The sequence below is a fragment of the Pristis pectinata genome, chromosome 13 (genome assembly GCF_009764475.1).
Source record: "Pristis pectinata isolate sPriPec2 chromosome 13, sPriPec2.1.pri, whole genome shotgun sequence".
NCBI lineage: Eukaryota > Metazoa > Chordata > Chondrichthyes > Rhinopristiformes > Pristidae > Pristis > Pristis pectinata.
Genome location: NC_067417.1, coordinates 3,395,249 through 3,413,618, shown reverse-complemented (window position 1 = coordinate 3,413,618; position 18,370 = coordinate 3,395,249). Strand labels below are relative to the sequence as shown.

The 18,370-nt window shown below is 48.1% G+C and overlaps 2 protein-coding genes across 5 annotated transcripts in view; one reads left to right on the top strand and one right to left on the bottom strand.

The window, feature by feature from the left end:
- Nucleotides 1-6,842, bottom strand: part of tk2 (thymidine kinase 2) — a 40,951-nt gene extending 34,109 nt beyond the window's left edge. For all 4 annotated transcript variants that reach the window (XR_007957343.1, XM_052028209.1, XM_052028211.1 and 1 more), the window contains exon 1: nt 6,754-6,842. Coding sequence is in view for 3 of the 4 variants with exons in the window: in XM_052028209.1 (XP_051884169.1) it covers nt 6,754-6,770 (17 nt within the window). In the remaining variant the exon portion in view is untranslated. The remainder of the gene's footprint in view (nt 1-6,753) is intronic.
- Nucleotides 6,843-7,264: 422 nt separating this feature from the next.
- On the top strand, nt 7,265-17,993 carry LOC127577220 (CKLF-like MARVEL transmembrane domain-containing protein 3). The gene is made up of 4 exons (XM_052028214.1): nt 7,265-7,459; nt 10,893-11,051; nt 11,554-11,649; nt 16,761-17,993. The coding sequence occupies exons 1-4, from the start codon at nt 7,391-7,393 to the stop codon at nt 16,854-16,856; spliced, it is 420 nt and encodes a 139-aa protein (XP_051884174.1). The 5' UTR covers nt 7,265-7,390; the 3' UTR covers nt 16,857-17,993.
- The last annotated feature ends 377 nt before the right edge of the window (nt 17,994-18,370 follow it).

Below are 18,370 nucleotides of genomic sequence, written 5' to 3'. Positions count from 1 at the left end.
CGGGTCAGGACCCTTCTTCAGGACTGAAGATAGGAAAAGGGGACTCTGTCTTTACCTCTCGTTGTCTTGGTAAAGCAGCCAGCATAATCAAAGACCCCACCCACCCAGGTCATTCTCTCTTCTCTCCTCTTCCATCAGGTAGAAGATACAGGAGCCTGAGGGCACATACCACCAGGCTTAAGGACAGCTTCTACCCCACTGTGATAAGACTATTGAACGGTTCCCTTATACGATGAGATGGACTCTGACCTCATGATCTACCTTGTCGTGACCTTGCACCTTATTGCACTGCACTTTCTCTGTAGCTGTGACACTTTACTCTGTACTGTTATTGTTTTTACCTGTACTACATCAATGCACTCTGTACTAACTCAATGTAACTGCACTGTGTAATGAATTGACCTGTACGATCAGTTTGTAAGACCTCGGTACAAGTGACAATAATATACCAATACCCAATATATAGGAGGGAAAAGCAGAGCAGTGATAGGTGGACAAAAGAGGGGAGGCGGGGTGGGCACAGGGTGGTGATAGGTAGACGCAGGTAAGAGATGGTGATGGGCAGGTGCGGGGGAGGAGGGGAGAGCAGATCCACCAGGGGATGGGTCACAGGTAAGGAGAGGCTAGGAAAGGGAAGAAGAGAAGAAACATGGTGGGGGTGGGGGGGGAGTGTTGTGGGGAAGGAGGGTGGGGATTTCCTAAAGTGGGAGAATTCAATGTTCATGCTGTTGGGCTGCAAGGTTCCAAGACGGAAAATGAGGTGCTGTTCCTCCAGTTTGCGCTTGGAATTCTCCCGGCAGTGGAGGAGGCCGAGGACTGACATATCAGTGATGGTGCGGGAGGGGGAGTTGAAGTGACCGGCAACAGGGAGATGCAGATCGCGGTTATGGATGGATCGCAGGTGTTCTGCGAAACGGTCGCCTAGTCTGCGTTTGTAGAGGAGGCCACACCTGGAGCACCAAATGCAGCAGATGATATTAAGGGAGGTGCAGGTGAATCTCTGTCTCACCTGAAAGGACTGTTTGGGTCCTTTGATGGAGGTGGTGTAGGGGCAGTGGAAAGTTCCCAGGGTGGGTGCGAGTTTCTACTGTCTGACTATGACTCTATAATAGGAACACAATTCCTTGTCCACCTTATCTTCATCTTGCACAGTTGCATTAAATCACCCCGTCCTCCTTTACTGCAAGAACAACCAAAAACCATTGTAGGGCCAACAGAGGCTGCATCATTAGGGAGGCATGTGGTCACAGAGGGATTTAAAACTAAGGATTTAAAATGAGCATTGCAAGGTGGTTTAATGGAAATGTTTAAAACTATAAAAGGACGATGCAGTGTGGAAAGAAGCGAACTATTTCCGACAGGTCGCAGAACCATAGAACTTGTTTACCGCACTGATCATCAAACACCTATCGGCACTAACATTGCACTGATCCCATTTTATTCTCCCCACATTCCCGTCAACTCCCCCCAGGTTCTACCCCTCACCTAGAGAGGTGGGGGCAATTTACAGTGGCCAATTAATCCACCAATTTTCAGGTCTTTGGGATGTGGGAGGAATGGGGAACACCCAGTGGTAACCCACGCGGTCACGGGGAGAACGTGCAAACTCCACACAGACGTCACCCGAGGTCAGCATCGAACCTGGGTCCCTGGAGCTGTGAGGCAGTGGCTCTACCTGCTGCACCACTGTTCTGCCCTAGTTATGAGGTTGTACCTTCTCGTAGAGTGTAGGAGGCGGCCACTCAGCCCACCAAGCCTCTACTAGCTCTGTGAAATCATTCTCCAATTAGTCCCACTATGTCTGCTCTTTCCCCAGGGCCATACAGGAAAGCTCACCAGCACCTCTACTTCCTCAGGAGGATAAAGAAATTCAGCGAATCCCCGCCGACCCTCACCAATTTTTATTGATCCACCACTGAAAGCATCCTATCCGGATGTATCACAGCCTGGTACGGCAACTGGTCTGCCCAGGATCGCAAGAAACTGCAGAGAGTTGTGGACACAGCCCAGCACATCACAGAAACCAGCCTCCCCTCCATGGACTCAGTCTATACTTCTCACTGCCTCGGGAAAGCAGCCAACATAATCAAAGACCCCACCCACCCCGGACATTCTCTCTTCCCTCCCATCAGGCAGAAGATACAAAAGCCTGAAAGCACGTACCACCAGGCTCAAGGACAGCTTCTATCCTGTTGTCATAAAACTACTGAATGGTTCCCTTGTACGATAAAATGGACTCTTGACCTCACAATCTACCTGGTTATGAGCTTGCACCTTATTGTCTGCCTGCACTGCACTTTCTCTGTAACTGTTACACTTTATTCTGTATTCTGTTATTGTTTTCCCTTGTACTACCTCAGTGCACTGCGTAATGAATTGACCTGTACGATCGATATGCAACAAGTTTTTCACTGTACTCGGTACAAGTGACAATAATAAACCAATTCTAATTCCAGTTCCAAATTCTAACCTGTCACATGTTCCAACTCTCTGATCTACCACCCCTCCAGTCAGTGGGTTCTGATGTCACTGCCAAGGGCAGCATTTATTGCCCATCCCTAATAGCCCCCTGAGAAGGTGGGGGTGAGCTTCTTGAAGCACTGCAGTCCTTCTGGCCACAAGATGCCCCCACAGTTCTGTTTGGGAGGGAGTTCCAAGATGTAGACCCAGCAACAATAAAGGGCTGGCGATAAATTTCCAAGTCGGGGTAGGGTGTGACTTAGAGGGGAACCTGCAGGTGGTGGTGTTCCCCTGCACCAACTGCCCTTGTCCTTCTTGGTGGTGGAGGTCATGGGCTTTGAGGTGCTCTCCAAGTAGCCTCAGTGAATAAGTACAACGCATTTTGTTGATGTTTCTCTCTCCACAGATGCTGCCCGACCTGCTGAGTGTCTCCAGCATTTTCTGTTTTACTTTCAGATTTCCAGCAGCAGTTCTTAATGTGACTTTTCAATCGTCCAAGCTCACTCAACCTATCCTCAACCTATCCTCAACCTATCCTCATAAGACAATAAGTCTAAATATGAAACAGTTGACTGTTACCAGTTCTCATGTAAAATCTTTTGAAACTTTCCTTTTAGAGATAATGTTGTTAGTAGATAATTGCAGATTTGGAGGACTCACTCATCAGGAATTGGATTATTTGTGGAATTTGGAAGTCCAGCTGAAGGTAGAAACTGGACTCTAGAAACTCCGTGTCTGCATGGGTTTCCTCCGGGTGCTCCGGTTTCCTCCCACATTCCAAAGACATACGGGTTAGGAAGCTGTGGACATGCTATGTTGGCTCCAGAAGCGTGGCGACACTTGTGGGCTGCCCCCAGAACACTCTACGCAAATGATGCATTTCACTGTGTGTTTCGATGTACATGTGACCAATAAAGATATCGTAATCAGACTTGCTGAGGTGATCTCAGGTATTGAATAAATTTCAGCATCTTTTTTTGGTGCCCTCGAGCTGGTCTGCTGCTCTGCCCGGTGCAGGTTAGACATGTGTGTCCCACTCCAGAGGTTCAAGCATCCCTCACACCTGGCATTACCAATGCTCGTACTGATGGAGTGCTGCGCTGTCAGAGGCGCTGCCTTCAGACTGAGGTCCTGTCTGGATCTCCGAGGCAGATACAAAAGATACATGAGGGCAGGTACAGGGAAATTCTTCACCAGGAATAGGGGCAGTAAATAAATTCACCACAACCACACAGAAGAAAGACAGGCAAACACTAAAATAGGAAGACAGGCACAGAAGCACTGAACCAGGAACAAGTTATCAGGAGCACAGGCAGAGGGAGACTTAACCAGGGAGCACTGGCACAGAAGCAGATGGAAGGAAGTGTTAACACAGGCACCGAAATACCAATCCAGGAACCCTGGGAGTGGAGGGGCAGGAACATAAACATAAAAACACTTATCAAGAACATGGCAAAAGGGGTGTTGGTATTGGTATTAGTTTATTACTGTCACATGTACCAAGATACAGTGAAAAACTTTTGTCTGCGTGCCTTCCAGACAAATCATTCCATACATAAGTTCATCGAGGTAGTAAAATGGAAATCAGAATGCAGAATATAGTGTTACATTTACAGAGAAGGTGCAGTGCAGGTAAACAAATAAAGTGCAAGGGCCACAACGAGGTAAATTGAGAGATCAAGAGTTTATCCTTTAGCATATGAGAAATCTGTTCAAGAGTCTTATAGCAGTGGGATGGAAGCTGTCCTTGAGCCTGATGGTACGTGTTCTCAAGCTTTTGTATTTTCTGCCTGACGGGAGAGGGGAGAAGAGAGAATGACTGGGCTCGGAGTGGTCTTTAATTATGTTGGCTGCTTTCCTAAGGCAGCAGCAAGTATAGACAGAGTCAATGGAGGGGAGGATGCTTTGTGTGATGCACTGGGCTGCGTTCACAACTCTCTGTAATTTCTTGCAGTCACAGACAGAGCAGTTGCCGTACCAAACCGTGATGCATCCAGATAGGATGCTTTCTATGGTCCATCTGTAAAAATTGGTGAGTGTCATCAGGGACATGCCGAATTTCCTTAGCCTTCTGAGGAGGTGGAGGTGTTATAGAACACTACAGCACAGTACAGGCCCTTCGGCCCACAATGTTGTGCCGACATTTCGTCCTGTTCTAAGATCTATCTAACCCTTCCCTCCCACGTGACCCCCTATTTTTGCCCCACACTTTCCCTCCACCTCTTTATACCAGCTATCTCCCCCCATCCTTCAGTCCAGATGAAGGGTCCCGACCCGAAACGCCGACTGTCCATTTCCCTCCACAGATGCTGCCCGACCCGCCGAGCTCCCTCAGCATCCTGGATTTTGCTTTGAACTCCCATCTCTAGATCAAGGGTCCAGACTTCTTGCTGCTGGTCCAGTAACTTAACCACTAGGCTGCCATAACCCAAATAATTCCACATCAACATTTTTTTGGTGCACTTTTTTGTGGCACAGCTAGTAGAGCCACTGCCTCACAGCTCCAGAAACCCAGGTTCAATCCTGACCTCCGGTGCTGTTGGTGTGGAGTTTGCACATTCTCCCTGTGACTGTGTGGGTTTCACCCAGGTGCTCCAGTTTCGTCCCACATCCCAAAGATGTACAGGTTGGTGGGTTATTGGCTGCTGTAAATTGTCCCCCAGTGTGTAGGTGAGGGGTAGAATCTGGGAGGAGTTCATGGGAATGTGGGGAGAATAAAAGATGGGAATCAGAATCAGGTTTATTATCACTGTCTTACATGAAGGCTCTGTGGGGGAGGACCACAGTCTGGGCTCCACTGTTATTTTGTCACTTAGCACATCAAGCATTGGCATATTTGCTGTGTCTATCAATAACTAGGATACGTGTGCCCAGAGAGGCAGCCCTCACAACGCTAACCTTGACTAATAAACAAGAAGCTGGAGGAACTCAGCGGGTCGGGCAGCATCCGTGGAGGGAAATGGACAGTCGACGTTTCAGATCAAAACCCTCGACCCGAAACATCAACTGTCCACTTCCCCCCACAGATGCTGCCTGATCCGCTGAGTTCCTCCAGCATCTTGCTTTTTGCTCCAGATTCCAGCCTCTGCCGTCTCTTGTGGAGACGCAAGGAAGTCCAGATGAAGGGTCTCAACCCAAAACATCGACTGTCCATTTCCCTCAACAGATGCTGCCTGTCCCGCTGAGTTCCTCTGGCATTTTGTGTGTTGCTGCAGTCTCTAGTGCCTCCATTAATCTTGAATGTCTGGCTTCTCTTTCCTCAGAAGCTTTTAAACCATCCATGTGAATTACTTTGTCCCAACAAAGGTATTCAAACACTCAGAGGTGTCATGTGAATATGTACAGTGTAAATACATACTTCAACAGAACCGTTTGTCGGGCACAAAATATTGAAGTAAATGGTGTCATTGTAGCTACTGAAGTTGTATTGAATCACCTGCTGTTGCCTTTTATCCTTAAGAGTATAAAAACTTAATGTACATTGAGTTCAGGAGACCCTAACAAGAGGGTGTCGGAGAGTGTCTGCTTGTCATGATGAATAAAGACCATTTATACATATCAGCCAGCTTCAGTGTCTCTCCAGTGACTCAGTTCACAGTCACAACAAAGTCAAAGTCGAGTTTATTGTCACATGCACAAGTCCATGTGTGCATGGGTGCAATGAAAAACTTACTTGCAGCAGCATCACAGGCACAGAGCATCAGATAAGCAGCATTCACAAGAAAAACATCAATTAAACATAAATTATACACAATTTTTACAAGAAAGACCACAATTAGAACAATAAAAAGCAAGGTCCATTTTAGTGCAAAGTGATTAAAGTGGTCTTGGTGTTGCTAAACTGTGCTAAACAGCCTGCACAAGGTGAACGTTTGTGTAACAATGTCCTATAATCAATGAATACAGCTATTACTCTTATTCTATGTCTGTGCTGAACGCGATGCTGAATCCCTTCTGCCAGCACATGATCCATATCACTCCATTCCCTGCACATTCATGTGTCTGTCTAAAAGCCCTTTAAACACCACTATCGTATCTGCCTCCACTACCACCCCTGGCAGCCTGTTCCAGGCACCCACCAGTCTCTGTGTAAAAAACCTGCCCCAAACATCTCCTTTAAACTTCCCCCCCCCCCACACCTTAAATGCATGCCCTCTAAAATTTGACATTTCTACCCTGGGAAAAAGACCCTGCCTGTCTACCCCATCTATGCCTCTCATAATGTTAAAAGCTTCCATCAGGTCACCCCTCAGCCTCCGACGCTCCAGAGAAAACAACACAAGTTTGTCCCACCTCTCCTTATAGTTCATGCCCTGTAGTCCAGGCAGTGCCCTGGTGAACCTCTCCTGCACCCTCTCCAAAGTCTCCACACCCTTCCTGTAATGGCGTGACTGGAACTGCACACAGTGCTCCAAGTGTGGCCCAACCAAAGTTTTATACAGCTACAACATAACTTCCTGATTTTTATACTCAACCCCCTGACCAATGAGGGCAAGCGTGCCGTACACCTTTTTTATCACCCTATCTACTTGTAGGGCCACTTTCAAGGAACTATGGACATGGACCCCAAGATCCGTCTGTACATGAATGCTGTTAAATGTCCTGCCATTAACGGTGTATTTTCCCCTTTCATTTGACCTCCCAACGTGCAACGCCTCACACTGCTTCACTATTCCCATGACACGGCCTGACTGAAATAAATGTAACTCGACTGGGTGGAAGGAAACGAATCTGTTTCCTCATGTCTCCGCCCCTTAGCCCAGCACAAGAGGCCCCAGTTCCCCCACACATCAATCATATGCCGGTACAGAGGGATTGGCTGTTGGTGCAGGAGCTGGACGGAGCAGTGAGAACAAACTAAGGAAGTGTCTCTGCCCCGACATCTCACCACTAAACACCTCGCCCACAATCTGTCGAAAACTGCAGCAAGATGCCTGAAGTGGAAGTCAATTCTCTGTTTCTAAAATCTAGACGGAGTGTGCTGAAGATTCTGGAGATGGTAAGAGAGAGAGGGGTGGGGAGAGGGGTGGGGAGAGAGAGAGGGGTGGGGAGAGGGAGAGGGGTGGGGAGAGAGAGAGAGGGTGTGGAGAGAGAGAGAGGGGAGAGGGGTGGGGAGAGAGAGAGGTGGAGACAGGGTGGAAAGAGAGAGGGTGGGGAGAGGGGGTGGGGAGAGAGTGGGGAGAGAGAGAGAAGGTGGGAAGAGAAGAGGGTGGGGAGAGAGAGTGAGGGTGGGGAGAGAGAGAGAAGGTAGGGAGAAAGAGAGAGGGTGGGGAGAGAGAGGGGTGGGGAGAGAAAGAGGGTGGAGAGAAGGAAAGAGAGGGTTGCAGAGAGAGAGAGGTGGGGGGTTGCAGAGAGAGAGTGGAGAGAGGTTGAGAGAGAAAGAGGGTGCAGAGGGAAAGAGAGGGGTGGACAGAGAGGAGGTCAGAGAGGGGGCACAGGGAGTGGAGAGAAAGAGAAAGACGGGTTGGAGAGAGAGGGGTGGGGGGACAGAGGGACACGGCATGGAGAGTGGGTGGGGGAGGGAGCGAGGGTGCACAGGGAGTGGAGAAATGGCGGGAGGGTGCGTGCGGTGGACAGAGAGGGGTTGCAGAGGTCAGGGGCACAGGGCATGGAGAGAGAGAGAGGACACGGGGGTGGGGGGAGGTGGCGTACCAAGAACAGCAACGTTCTCTCCAGTGAGGGGAGGGTGTGTGGTGTTACTGAGTCCGAAAGGAACAACACTGGTTCTGCACACGTACAGGACTCCCTAATTTTGTTTGGTTGTTAATACTGAGCAGGAGCATTTTTTATTGACATTTGGTAAAACTGAATACTTTTGACCGGTTAAACAAACTTCACACAGCAACCTGTGGTCTCTACAGAATGCAAAATATTGAATTCAGTCGCAGTAACAATAGGCCAGGCTTTACCTTAACTGCTTCTTCAATAATATCTCCACTTCCTTACATGCCACCATGAGCATCGTTTGTTTGCCACCCTACTCCCACCCACACTTCCAACCCTTCTCATCATCTCACAATCCTGACCAGCTCGATCCCACAGCAAGTGGATCGCTCAGTGAGAATGCTTCTGCAAACATTTATTACTGGTGTGGAATTTTACAGGTGACAAAGATCAGTTTTGTAGGCTGACCCTCAGGAGTTATTGTTTGTTTGTTATGAGTCATAGAGACACACAGCATGAAACAGGCCCTTCGGCCCAACACATCCATGCCAACTCAGGTGCTACCTGAGCTAGTCCCATTTACCCGCGTTTGGCCCATATCCCTCTGAACCTCTCCTATCCATTCACCTGTCCAAATGTCTTTTAAACGTAATTGTACCCACCTTTACCCCTTCCTCTGGCAACTCGTTCCACACACCCACCACCCTGGGTTCCTCCAGCATTTTTTGTGTATTGTACAACCTGACGGCCTCAACATCGAGTTCTCTAACTTCCGGTAATCCCACCCCTTCTTCTTCTCCCCCCCACCCACCATCTTCCTTTATCCCTTGCCCAACCTTGATGACCTGCCCATCTCCTCTCCTCTCCTTCCCCATATTCCATGGTCCACTGCTCTCTCCTACCAGATTCCTCCTTCAGCCCTTTTCTACCGATCACCTCTCAGCTTATTACATCTTTCCCCCACTCCCCCACCCACCTACCTTCCCCCTCTCACCTGGACTCACCTCTCCCCTGCCTGCGTGTGCTCCTCCCCCTCGCCCCACCTTCTTATTCTGGCTTCTGCCCTCTTCCTTTCCAGTCCTGATGAAGGGTCTCAGCCCGAAACGTCGACTGTTTATTTCCCTCCATGGATGCTGCCTGACCTGCTGTGTTCCTCCAGCACTCTTTGTGTATTACCCTGGGTATATGTTGCCCCTCCAGTGCCCTTTCAATCTCTCCCCCTCACCTTAAACCTATACCCGCTAGTTGGACTCCCCTATCCTGGGTAAAATACTGTGACCACTCACCTTATTTATCTACGCCCCTCATGATTTTATGTAAGGTCACCCCTCAGCCTCCTATACTCTGGGGAAAAAGGCCCCAGCCTGTCTACTCTCTCCTTGTAACTGAAACTCTACAGCCCTTGTAACATTCTCGTGAATCTTTTCTGTGCCCTTTCCGGTTCAGTGACATCCTTCCTATAGCTGGGCAACCAGATATATATATATATATATATATACACACACACACACACACACACACACACACACACACACACACACACACACACACACACACACACACACACACACACACACACACACACACACACACACACACACACACACGTATGTTTTGGCCACCCTGTTATAGGAAAGATGGCATTAAGCTGGAAAGAGTGCAGAGGAGATTTACGAGGATGTTGCCAGGATGTGAGAGACTTCATTACAGGGGGAGGTTGAGCAGGTTGGGACTTCATTTGTTGGGATGTAGCAGAATGATCTTATAGAGGTGTATAAAATCATGAGGGGCATTGATAGGGTGAATTCATTCAGTCTTTTTCCCAGGGTTGGGGAACCAAGAACTAGAGGGCACAGGTTTAAGGTGAGGGGGAGAGATTTAATAGGAACATGAGGGGGATCTTTGTCACACAGAGGGAGGTTTATAAATGGAACGAGCTGCCAGAGGAAGTGGGTGAGGCAGGCACATTAACAACGTTTAAAAGACACTTGGACAGGAACATGGTTGAAAGGTTCAGAGGGATACAGGCCAAATATGGGGAAATGGGACAAGCTCAGATGGGCTCCTTGGTTAGAATGGACCAATTGGGCTGAAGGACCTGTTTCTGTGCTGTGTGACTCTATGACTCAATCTTGTGGCCTCTGTGGAAACGAATTCTAAAATCCCCTCCTGTCTGCCCCCGGTGCCTAACTCTGAAGCTATGTTCACTCAGGCGAGTGGAGAGGATTCCATTGCACTCCTGGCTTATGCTTGCAGATGGTGGAAGGGCTTTGTGGTGTCAGGAGGTGAGTCACTCACCACCGGACATGCAGGTTCGGGGCTGCTCTTGTAGCCATGGTACTTATGTGGGATGCAGAACACACAAATGAAGTTTGACTGATCAACTTGGGAGATAGATTAACTTTGCAAGGCTGCGTTCCTTAGAGTTCAGTAAACAATTATTTTGTTTAATAATTAATAAAATAGTCCAACTGAGCTTCTGATCAATGGCAACCCTTAGAATGTTAACGTATTTGATGATGGTAATGTCAGTGCATGTCAAGACACCATCTCTTGTTGGAGATACCAGGTACTTGTTGCCGGGTACTTGTTGCCAGGTACTTATTAACTGCTTATCAACCTAGGCCTGATGGTTGCCCAGGTAACACTGCTTGTGCAAGGGCTGCTCTCGACAGGACCTATTGACCTGCTCCAGAGAAAAGGGAACATTGAGAGGCTGATGTGTTTTATGAAGCGGTGAGTGATATGTCTGTTCCCCCTGCCCCCAGGTTGTGTCCTTTGTGACTTTCGTCTGCTTTGCTGCTTCGTCCTCCTCGGGGACTTTCCTGGCCGTTCCACTCATGGAGATTTTCATCACGCTGGCCTTCTACCTCTTGTATCTACTCAAGCTCGACTCCAAAATAACCCTCCTCTTCTGGCCGCTGATGGTAAGCTCAGCACAATGGTACAAGTGGGCTTAGACCCAATCTTAGGCAGAGCCAGTGGGGCAGTGAAGAGTCATCACTTGGGAGCATATGAAATGGGTGACGATAATTGTGGTTTATCTTTCTTACACCTGCCCTGGTTGTGTGATGGGATAATGTTGAAGGAGCTTCACTCTGTGTCTGACCCCGGGAGTGTGTGATGGGATAACGTAGAGGGAGCTTCACTCTGTGTCTGACCCCGGGAGTGTGTGATGGGACGGTGTGGAGAGAGCTTCACTCTGTGTCTGACCCCAGGAGTGTGTGATGGGTCGGTGTAGAGGGAGCTTCACTCTGTGTCTGACCAATGCTGTAACTGTCCTGGAGTGTATGATGCAGAAACCAGCTGCCTCCCTCTGGAAGGGCTCGATCCCCCAGTGGTGCCAGCCCTTACCTTGCAGAGAAGAATATAGAATAATTTATGTTAAAAATATTGTAAAACAATGGCTGAAATCTTACTCTCTTCCAGGATTCTGTAAACTCCATATTTGCAGCCTTGTTCTTGCTGATTATCTGCATTGTGGCCTTGGCTCTGAGGACAACTGCGGGGGTCATTGCAGCCTCGGTGAGTGACCGCTGGTGACCATAGGGTGTGTCCGTGCCTGGGCAACTGGGCTTCGAGCCTGGGTCGACCACGACTGGTGGAACTGACCACCCCGGGCAGTGACTGGACATCTCCTTTGGTCTTCTCATTGTCTCATGTCTCCTTTCACGCCTCGGTTACCTTGTGTTACATAAAGAATGATGCAGACACGGGAGGAACAGTAAGGAATACATACCACAAAGCTGGTTTGAAAAGCTCCCAAACCACGACCCTTGTGTGGTAGATTACAACGGGATATTGATAGGATGCAGAGCTGGGCTGAGAAGTGGCAGATGGAGTTCAACCCGGAAAAGTATGAAGTGATACACTTCAGGAGATTGAATTTGAAGGCAGAATACAAGGTTAATGGCAGGACTCTTAGTAGTGTGGAGGAACAGATGGATCTTGGGGTCCATGTCTATAGATCCCTCAAGGTTGCCACGTAGGTCAATAGCGTTGTTAAGAAGGCGTATGGAGTGTTGGCCTTCATTAGTCGGGGTATTGAGTTCAAGAGCCACAAGGTGATGTTGCAGCTCTATAGAACTCTGGTCAGATCACACTTGGAGTATTGTGTTCAGTTCTGGTCGCCTCATTATAAGGAAGGATGTGGAAGCTTTAGAGAGGGTACAAATGAGATTTACCAGGATGTTGCCTGGATTGGAGAGCATGTCTTATGAGGCTAGGTTGAGTGAGCTAGGGCTTTTCTCTGTGGAGAGAAGGAGGATGAGAGGTGACTTGATAGAGGTGTACAAGATGATAAGAGGCATAGATCGAGGGGGCATAATTTTAAGGTGATGGAGGAAAGTACAAGGGGGATGTCAGGGGTAAGTTTTTTACACAGAGAGTGGTGGGTGCGTGGAGCGCACTGCCGGCAGAGATGGTGGGGGCAGATACATTAGGGACATTTGAGAGACTCTTAGATAGACACATGAATGATAGAGAAATGGAGGGCCATGTGGGAGGGAAGGGTTAGATAGATCTTAGAGCAGGATAAAATGTTGGCACAACATTGTGGGCTGAAGGGCCAGTACTGTGCTGTAGTGTTCTGTGTTCTAAACACCACCAGTGGCTGCAGTGGGCACCATCTGCACAATGAGCTGCGGTTACTCACCCAGGCTACTCCACCAGCACCTCCCAAACTCACCACCTCTCCCACCAAGAAGGACAAAGGCAGCAGGTACAGGGAACCCTCATTCCCCTCCAAGTCACATTCCATCCTGACTCGGAACACATCACTGTTCCTTCATGGTCACTGGGTCTAAATCCTGGAACTCCCTCCCCTACAGCACTGATGACACTAAGGTAGGTGGTGCACAGGTGGTGAAGATGGTTACCAAGAATCTTGATCGACTGGGTCAGTGGGCCAAGGATGGGCAAATGGTGTTTAATTTAGATGCTGCAGGTGCAAGGTGTTGGCTTTCAGGAAGACAAATCACTTTCCCAGTGAATGGTAGGGCCCTGGGGAGTGTTGTAGGACTGAGGGACCTTAGAGTACAGGTACATGGTTCCCTGAAAGTGGCATCACAGGTAGACAGAGTGTTGAAGAAGGCTTTTGGCTCGCTGGCCTTCATCAGTCAGGGTGCTGAGTATAGAAGTTGGGACATTATGTTGCAGTTGTACAGGACGCTGGTGAGGCCACGCTTGGAGTATTGTGTTCAGTTTTGGTCGCCCTGCTGTCGGAACGATGCCACTAAGCTGAAAAGCATCCAGAAAATATTTACAAGGATGCTGCTAGGACTTGGACTGAGTTTTAGAGAGAGGTTGGACAGGCTAGGACTTTATTCCTCTGAGCATAAGCAAGTGAGGGGTGACCTTATAGAGGTGTATAAAATCATGAGAGGCATAGACAGGGTGAATGCACACAGTCTTTTTCCCAGGGTTGGGAATCAAGAACTAGAGGGCATAGGCTTAGGGTGAGAGGGGAGAGATTTAATAGGAACCTGAGGGGCAACTTTGTCACCCTGAGGGTGGTCCATATATGGAATGAGCTGCCAGAGGAAGCTGTGTGTCATACTCCAGGTGTGGCCTCACCAACACCCTGTACAACTGTAATAAAACCTCCCCATTCTTAAACCTCAATTCCTTCACAATAAAGGCCAACGTGCTGCGACCTACCTGCTGACCTTCTGTGCTGTGGACACTAGAACACCTAGAGTAAAGACTCCTGGAAAATTGCTGATGACCAGTTTCTATGACCAGTTTCCAAAGTAAATACCTGACCTTGCCTTTTGTTCTTGCAAGTTTGCTGACGTCAGATGAAGGTTTTTATTTCATTGAACTTCAGTTGCAGCCTTGAGCATATTCAGTGGCTCCAAACACTTTTGCTGAGCTATTTGTAAATGTGGTACACAGGACTCAGAGATCATTACCTGTAGGTGTTGGGATGTTGTTGTGGTGGGGGGGAGCGGTGAGAGAGGTGACTGACACTGCAAACGGAAACTCTCAATGTTTCAGTTGCTTAATTTGCAAACAGAGGAGTCTTTGATAATGAAGGAATTGAGTGCATAACAAACCAAACAAGTGGAAGCCTAGAGCAGGGGTGGTGGTAGGAAATTTGTATTGCTTCAATAGTCAGACTTTAAACTGGTGCATGTTGTAAAGTTAATGATGAGAATCCGCTCTCAGGTCTCCAGCACCATAGTCAAAGAGTCAGAGATCTAACTGGTCCATGCCAACCAACATGCCCCATCCAAGCTCGTCCCATTTGCCAGCATTTGGCCCATAACCTTCTAAACCTTTCCAATCCATGTACATGTCCAGGTGTCTTTTAAAAGTTGTTATTGTAGCTGCCTCACCCACTTCCTCTGGCAGCTCGTTCCACATACGTAACCACCCTTTGTGTAAAAAAGTTGCCTCTCAAGTTCCTATTAAATCTCTCCCCTCTCAGCTTAAACCTACCCCCTCTAGTTCTTGATTCCCGAAAGACTGTGCACATTCACCCTATCTATGCCCCTCATGATTTTATACACCTCTAAGTGGTGAGCACCAGTGAAAGCTAAGTATAATTTCAAACAAACAAGTCATAATTGCAATCCTTTTAAATAAAGAAGCATTGCTGACTTGCTGACCCTAAAGAGAAACTAGATTGTAAATGAATTCTGGAGTGTGTATCTTCATGAAGTGGCTAAAATATCAAACGAAACATTGTTCCTGTGAGTGGCCCTCGAAAGTGATTGGATTGTCATTCTGGGCCTCCACTTGAAACCGTCAAGCGCCCCTAACTTAGACCCAGCAATGATGAAGGACCAATAACGTACTTCCAAGTCGGGATGGTGTGTGACATGGAGGGGAACCTGCCGGTGGTGGTGCTCCCTTGCACTTGCTGCCCTTGTCCTTCCTGGTGGTAGGGGTCACAGGTGTGGGAGGTGCTGCTGGATTGTCACTGCAGTGCATTTTGTAGACGGTACACACTGCAGCCACTGTGGGCTGTGGCAGCAGGAAGGAGCGTTTGGGATGGGGAGAGATGACCAGACCAGTGAGTTGCTTTGTCCCGGATGCTGCTAAGTTGTCGGAACTCCATTCATCCAGGCAAATGGAGGATATTCCATTGCACTCCTGACTTGTAGATGGTGGAAAGACCTTTGGGGTGTCAGGAGACGAGTCACTCACCACAGGATGCCCAGCCTCTGACCTGCTCTTGTGGCCACAGCACGTGGGTAACTAGTCCAGCGGAGTTTCTGGCTGGTGGTGACCCCAGAGGTTGACGACAGGGACACGGCAACGGTAGGACCATTGAACATCAACGCTGCTGTTGGTCTCTGTAGCCCCATGTCCACTCTGTCACATCACCATGATCTGCATCGTTCAAATAAAACAAAGGAGCAGATCGGGCTCCATCCATACCCACCCCTCGCCCCAGTCATATTTTGCATCCCACAGCTCCCAACAACATGAGCCCAGACTTCCATGGGTGTCCCACAGTGGGCTCAGAGTGGGGAGAGAACTTCACGCAAGGCAACCATGAACCACCCCCACCCCCACTCCCACCCCACCAGCACAGACTTGGCAATCAAAAACAATTCAATTTGTCTTAAATAATGAATATATTTAAAAATACATTATTCTCTGTTAATTAATTATAACAAACAGCTAAATACTGTTTTAATGAAGGTCAGTGTCTCCACTGAAATGACTGAGGCTGTATAATTTCTGTTCTGTGTGTTGTCTGTACCTATGTGCCTGTGATGCTGCTGCAAGCAAGTTTTTCATTGTACCTGTACCTCACTGTACTTAGAGTCATAGAGTTATACAGCACAGAAACAGGCCCTTTGGCCCAACTGGCCCATGCTGACCAAGATGCCCCATCCAGCTAGTCCCATTCTAAACCTTTCCAATCCATGTACCTGTGCAACTGTCTTTTAAAAGTTGTTATTGTACCTGCCTCACCCACTTCCTCCAGCAGCTCGTTCCACGTAGATACCACCCTGTGTGGAAAAAAGTTTCCCCTCAGGATCCTATTAAATCTCTCCCCTCTCACCTTAAACCTGTGCCCTCTAGTTCTTGATTCCCCAACCCTGGGAAAAAGATTGTGTGCATTCACCCTGTCTATGCCGCCCATGATCTTATGCACCTCTATAAGATCATCTCTCAGTCTCCTATGCTCCAAGGAATAAAGTCCTAGCCTGTCCAACCTCTCCCTATAACTCAGTTCCTCACGTCCTGGCAGCATCCTTGTAAACATGACAATAAACTCAACTTGACTCGACTTGACTAAGTACACCAGCCATAGGGTCAGTTTTAAAGTGAATCCGCTTGGGTTGTTACAGGACAGTGGTGAGTCCAGGAGCAGGAGGTTAAATACACATGCATCTGACCTCCAGGGCTTTCTATACCTCTGCGTCCTGGGCTGATAGTAGTGTGAGTCCAAACCAAGCTGAAGCATGCGCGCGCACTCACACACTCACACACACACACACACACACACACACACACACACACACACACACACACACACACACACACACACACACACACACAGAGTTCTCTATGGAACTGCTAGCTAACTGTCAGTTTGAAAAGACCTTAGGACTGAGAATAATCAGGTATGTGGTTCTAACCATCTGGACACTAACCATTTTCTGTCTAATCTCCAGGTCTTTGGGTTCCTAGGAGCTATCATTTATGTTGTGGACACGTATGTAATATGCAAGCTCATAACGTTCAACCAGTCCAAGAGCACCAGCAGATAACCTGAGGGTGATTGGTCTCCCATAACTTGTCATTTGGGCCCATCTCTCGATGGGTCCTCAGCTTCAGCCTCGGCATACTCAGCTCAATATTTTGCATCTCTCGAACGACCTGTGCTGTTCACCTGGACCCACCTTGTGAGAGAATTCAAGACGGGCGGGCAATGTTGATTTTAACACAGTCTGCCTTAATCCAGAGATTAATCCTCCCATTGAGCATTGTCAGAATAACATTCCTGGTTGGTAAATAATCTGTGATGGCCTTAGATATCAAATTACAAAGCATTTACAATGCTGAAACAAGGTCATCAGATTCATACTGGCAGTCAATGTCCTCACAACTTTGTCCACCCCTCCTCCATCCAGAACCATCACCTTCTTCCTTGTGAGTTTATCCAGAGATGCCTCAACGTCATTCTTCACAGCAATTACCTGTGGGAATGACTTCCACATTCCCAGTGGATAAAGAGGTTTCTCTAAACTTCTCCACCTGATTTAGTCATATCTATTAGATACTCCAGTTTTATACACTCCCCCTCCTACAGTGGAAACTGACTTCTGTTTCTACAGTTTCCAAAGACTACCTTTATGGGTCTTCTGTAGATAGTAAGACAAGGGAGACCTTGGAAGCACATTTACTGTGTGTTCTCCTGCGGTGTGTGAAAGGACGGATCAAGCAACTCGTGCAGCTAATTGACAAACTGGGTAAAGGGGCGGAGTCAGGAACTTCCAAGCGGTTCCCTATTGAGCGTGCTGGAATTTACACGCCCATCCACGTCCACGCTGATCTCTCCTATAAGCACAATCAGCGCTCACCTTCAACAGATTTCCTCGTGTGTCTCAGAGGTTTTGGAAGCACAGAACGCCCCCGGATTATGGTGGGGGTTGCATTCCAAGAAAAACGTCCTTATTGCAATTTTCACTAACGCAAACCCTTTACAACTGACAAAGTGTGTTGTTCCTTTCACACTTCGTGTTCATTTTGTTGTTTCTTTTCTCACCTAAATCCCATAAGAGTAAATGCTTATTCTGTATGTCAAAAGTTTTGGTGGAGATTTGTGATTTCCATTACCCGAACTGCCATAGTTTGGGGTACACTGTAATCATATTGCAGCTTTAATAAAAGTCTCCAAATTCTGACTTTGTTCATGATTGATGCAAAGAGTGACTCATGATGTCCCATAGCCAGAGACATACTTCTGAGGTGCAGTCATTGTAATGCAAGGGAAATGATAAGGCACAGCCAATAAGTGCTCAGCAAGATTGGCAGGGGTTGGGAATGAGATACAGGTCCTCCCCAGGTTACAACAGGGCTCTGGTCCTGAGGACGGTTCACAAGTCGGAAATGCAGCCGCCCAGCAAAGTATTTAAATAAAAACATAGGCCAACCAAGGGCAATGTGTGGATAAACCAGGGCGTTTAACTCAACCGTTTAGATATTGCTGTGACCGAGTTCCCCACCCAGCAGAAGATGCCTGCAGCTCCACAACAACTGGCAAATCCATCCCGCCAGTGTC